The sequence below is a fragment of the Emys orbicularis genome, chromosome 11 (assembly GCF_028017835.1).
Source record: "Emys orbicularis isolate rEmyOrb1 chromosome 11, rEmyOrb1.hap1, whole genome shotgun sequence".
NCBI lineage: Eukaryota > Metazoa > Chordata > Testudines > Emydidae > Emys > Emys orbicularis.
The window spans coordinates 52,677,167-52,682,072 of NC_088693.1; the positions used below are offsets into that span (position 1 = coordinate 52,677,167).

General features: G+C 38.9%; 1 protein-coding gene across 4 annotated transcripts in view; it reads left to right on the plus strand.

Annotated features, from left to right (window-relative positions):
* The window catches only part of MYO1B (myosin IB), a 168,014-nt gene extending 163,327 nt beyond the window's left edge, over positions 1 to 4,687 (plus strand). For all 4 annotated transcript variants that reach the window (XM_065413246.1, XM_065413248.1, XM_065413247.1 and 1 more), the window contains one exon: positions 4,564 to 4,687. In XM_065413246.1, the coding sequence (XP_065269318.1) occupies positions 4,564 to 4,687 (124 nt within the window). The remainder of the gene's footprint in view (positions 1 to 4,563) is intronic.
* Positions 4,688 to 4,906: the final 219 nt, after the last annotated feature.

Here is a 4,906-nt window from a genome sequence, read left to right on the forward strand (position 1 = left end):
GCATTAGTGAAATTAACAATTTCTCTAGGCAAAACTTGAACCCTTTATGTGCTATTGCTCACTTAACCATAGACTGCTGCCTAAAGTTTCAGTAGTAAGTACAGTTTATGGAGCTGATAGATGCTGAAATGTAGGGTTAACTTGAAAAATCAGAGTTGTTGCTACGAGGAGTCCGGTGGCACCTTTAAAGACTAACAGATTTATTTGGGCATAAGCTTTTGTGGGTAAAAAAACGCACTTCTTCAGATGTTGTTCTTCAGTTGTTGCTCTTCATGTGAAAATATCAACTTTTTTCTTAGTACTATAAAAAGTGCAATTAAATTTACTCAACCGTAAGTATAGGTGCCCTTAGCATCTTAAAATGTTGAGGCAATTCCTAATAAGGATCTCATTTAATGCTCAGTGGAGAGGCATATGCTGTCAAAATCACACTTCAGCATGCATGTTAGACTGTTTAGTGCACTTGTGTGGCCTGTCTGATGATTGAGATCTTGTCATCGTTCCTGTTAACAATCTAAGTCTTCACAGAGGCTTGCATTTTTGCTTGTGGATCTGTTGTCTTGGAAATTAAAACCCTTTGGGCATAGGTTGTTCTTGAATTTATCCACACGAAAGTATGTAAAGAACTTCATAGTAGCACCATGTTCAGTGATGGTGAAATATTGCTTTGCTGTTCCTTCTCAAGTGTAGAGCTAAACACAGCTGCATGATTAGGAACTGAGGAGAAACTATGTGCCACGTTCTTGGTCTATGCTGTGCACTGCTCCTTGGGAAGGGAGTACCTGCAGGCAAGAATACCATTGACCTGTGATTATGCCCCGTCAGTTATTTTTTTCAATCGGGGGAGAGGGGAGATACATGCAAATACACTGCAATGGAAAACTATTTATTGTCACAGGAGGGGGCTAACTGCTGAGCCAAACAGATGTGCTGAAATGGAGTTATCTATCTTCTGTATTGTCATTTTTATCAGCAAAATTCTCACAAGACATGGTGGGCCAGCTGCAGGGGGTTGTTTCAGGAGGTCAGAACATCAAGGAAAGTGCAGCACTGGTGACACAGCCTGTGGATGTAGGCGCTTAGTGGCACTCTCTAGATGCTACATGGCTGGGAGCTCTGAGCAAGTGACTCTTCAGCGTCTGGTATTGTACAGCAGGAAAAATGTACTGAGTGGAAGCTCTGCAAAGCTCAGGCTGCTTCTTCCCCTGAGCTTTAAAGACAGCTTGATTTTGTGATTTCCGGCTGAAGGGAAAAATTCTTTGAAGTTTTTGGCCTCTGCTGGAAAACCTCTTAAAGATGCTGAAAGGAAAATCTGCCTATTACAAAATACCTATTTTAGATCAATGGGAATTGTGGAAGAGCCAAACAGTGATGTGATGCTATCTTGTTTACTTCTCTTCTTCGCCTCAGATACCCCTTCGCTACACGTGGTGGTGATGAAATTCAGAAAGGCTTAATAAAGGTCTATTGATGGTTTTTAAGAAACTGGATGATTGCAAGGGAGTTTTTTCCCCTCTCAGTAGAAAATGAAGGGTTAGAGAAACCAGATTACAGAATTGAATCGATTCTGGACTGCAGGATGCAGCTATCAGAAACTTGCAGATGGCTGAAAAGGGGCTGTGAAATGTATATAATCACTAAACAGAGAACTGTGAAAACTGACAGCGAGTAAGAAATATGAGGGTTACTAGACTCCAGAAACACAGAATGGACGCAATCCAGAACAAACGTGCTCCAGGTGTTCATAATTTTGGTGCCTTACCAGTCTGTGCCACAAACCATAGCCAGTCTGTGCCACTTAATTTCATGTAAACAACAGTCCCTCTGGGGCAGGAAGCAGCTCGATATGGTCTTTATTATATTTCTGGTGAGGATGGTCCAATGGTTAGGGCATTAGCCTGGGACTTGGGAAACCGGGGTTCAAGGAAACCCCACTTTGCCACTAATTTTCTGTATGACACAGGGAAAAGTCACTCAGAAGTTCTCTAAGCTTCCATTCCCCATCTGTAAAATGGCTATATTAGCAATTTCCTACTCCACAGAGTGTTGTGAGGATAAATACATTAGATTGTGAGGCACTCAGATACTATAATAATGATGGCCATAAAAGTACCTAACTATTTATCTACAAGAGAAATTCTCCAGAAATCATAAGTTCTGTACATCTAGAATATTTTCCCTATCAAATGAGGATTCCAGATTGTTTCATTATACCCAGTAAAACCATCTTTTCTTTAAATGTGCTGCAGGTTGGGTTACCTTCTACAGGTCAGAGTTCTAATGCAACTCCCTGGTGTAAAATGAGAAAGATCCTTTTCTGTATTAACTTCAGTCTTAATGGCTACTTAGAATACTGTTGGGCAAAACTTCTGGAACCCTAAAGCATTTACCAGTATGTGTATTGACTGTTAGATGCACACAATCTTTATTCCACTTTTCCCCAGACAGAAATCTATTGTATAGTGAATGGACGACATCCACCTTGATTGCATTGGCTTCATTAGCACTACATAAGTAATTTTCCCTCTCTTGATATTTACCCCTTTTTGTCAACTGTTGAGAATAGGCCACTTCCACCTTAATTGAATTGGCCTCATTAGCACTAACCCCCAACTTGGCAAGGCAACTCCCATCTTTTCATGTGCTGTGATATATATACTGACTGCTTACTGTATTTTTCACTCCATACATCGGATGAAGTGGGTTTTAGCCCACGAAAGCTTATGCCCAAATAAATTTGTTAGTCTCTAAGGTGCCACAAGGACCGCTCGTTGTTTTTATTGTATAGTGGTTATGCAAGGTAGTTTTATGCCACACAACACTTAACTGTATTTTTAGGGTTATTTACTACTTGAACAACATTATCATCTTTGAAACAGTCTGCAGGCCTTGGGAATTTGATATTTTAGCATTTATGGCAATGGATATAGTTAGAGAAGGATTTTGGAAAACCAGTAGAAGAGCAAGGAGATCTGTTCCAGTGCTGCAGTAAGTGGGGAATAATTGTAAATGTCTCAAATACAAGATCTCTTTTCCCTAGATACGTTGTCACATCAATTTTCCCCTGGACTAAGATTTCTGTGTATTAGCCATGTGACCCTATCTCAGCAAATGGTTAGTGAGTGTAGAATTCTACACCCCAAAACTACTAGCAGTGGAGGGAAACAGTGCATATTTATTTTAGGAAGTTTCCTCAAGGAACAATATAGATAAGAAATTTTCAAGAAATCCCATAATATAAGTCTATACATCCTGTTTTAATTTTTAAAAACTTTGTTTACAAGAGTGGCCTCGTCACAGGACCTTTTTTATTATTTGGTGCATGTAATCTAGATGTTAACCTTTGGTAGATCAATAAGTGGATTTGCATCTCTGAAATTATGTTCAGGGCGGGGAGTCAGAATACCTGAGTTTTACTATCATGAAGATCAGCAGTAACAGGGAAAGCAAGTTGCTCTTCAGCAGACTGTAAAATCCCTTCATAGTAGGTCATCCTCTCTTTCAATTTAGAAGACATTATTTTACGTTTTGTTTCTTTGAAATGGTTGTTAGGGGTAAATTTGTTCAATCTTATCTTTCTTGAAACTATGATTAAAGAGCATCACTTCTCTGGATCCTGCCAAATCTGCTGAGATAGCACAATCAGATGTGATGGCTCTGAGGTGCCTATGTTTTATAGTGGATGTAATATACTGATAGGAATTATTGTGATGGATATCACACCTATAGGCAATTAGATTGCCTGATCTTAAATGGTAGCTAGAAAGGGGTAGAAATAAAATATTGTGGGGGGGAAAGGTAGTGATGCTTGGATCTATAGAGCAGTTATAGTATACACATGACCATTGTTACACCATCAGATGGTGTCTGGAGAAATGAGCACAGGGCTAGGAATTGGTAGGTCCTTGTTTTGCCACTTAGTCAACGTGTGGTCTTAGGTGAGTCCTTCCACATTTGTCACCTGTAAAATGGGGATCTTATTTACCCACTTACCAATGAGGCGTATTGAGCATTAATTGGTATATATCCGTACTGTAATTTAAACATAGACCTTAAGAGGTCATCTAGTCCCTCCTCTAGCACTGAGGCAGGATTAAATATACCTTGACCATCCTTGACTGGTGATTCTCAGGCTAATATTCTGGGGGTTTATTAACAGGAGTGTTGAATAATGCTAAGTATTGTTACTTGTCATTTTGATACTTTCATGTATTAATCACGCTTTTTCAAACAGGCCATTCTGAATGTTCCCTTTCTAAACTGGTACTGCAAAAATCTAGAGTTTGAAGGTGCCTTAATCACTGACAGTGATTATAGATAATCTATAGACAGAAGATAATAGAACACAAGGGAGCATAAATGGACAAAGCTAATATATAACATAACATTTTCTAGTTTCTAACCCTCTTTTATTACTAATGTCATAAACAATTTCATGAGGGAATATCCTATACCTTTTTCTTGTTACAGCAGCTAATGAAAGAGAGTCTTGCACAAACGACTATTTGCTGTACATGTGTTCTTTCCACCCTTAATTAAAACCCATTTTATTCTGTCTCCTAGGTTCCTGGTTCAATTCAAACAAGACAAAGTATGTGTGAAGTTTATACAGGGCAACCAGAAAAATGGCAACATCCCAACTTGTAAACGAAAAAACAACCGGCTCCTTGAAGTTGCTGTTCCTTAACTGCAGTTCGTCCCTCTACCTTTCATGGACTTATTTTTGTGTCATAGTGCAATTTTTAGTTTTTTGGGCTGCCAGTGGCTAATAGCTTTAGAAACCCTTGGCAAAATATTTGACTAATAAGCTTTTAAATCTTTCTTAATACAGTAGTTTTAACCCTCAAAATGTACATTTTGTCCAGTGGCAGCATTTTATGAACTGACAAATATCTGTTGCATATGA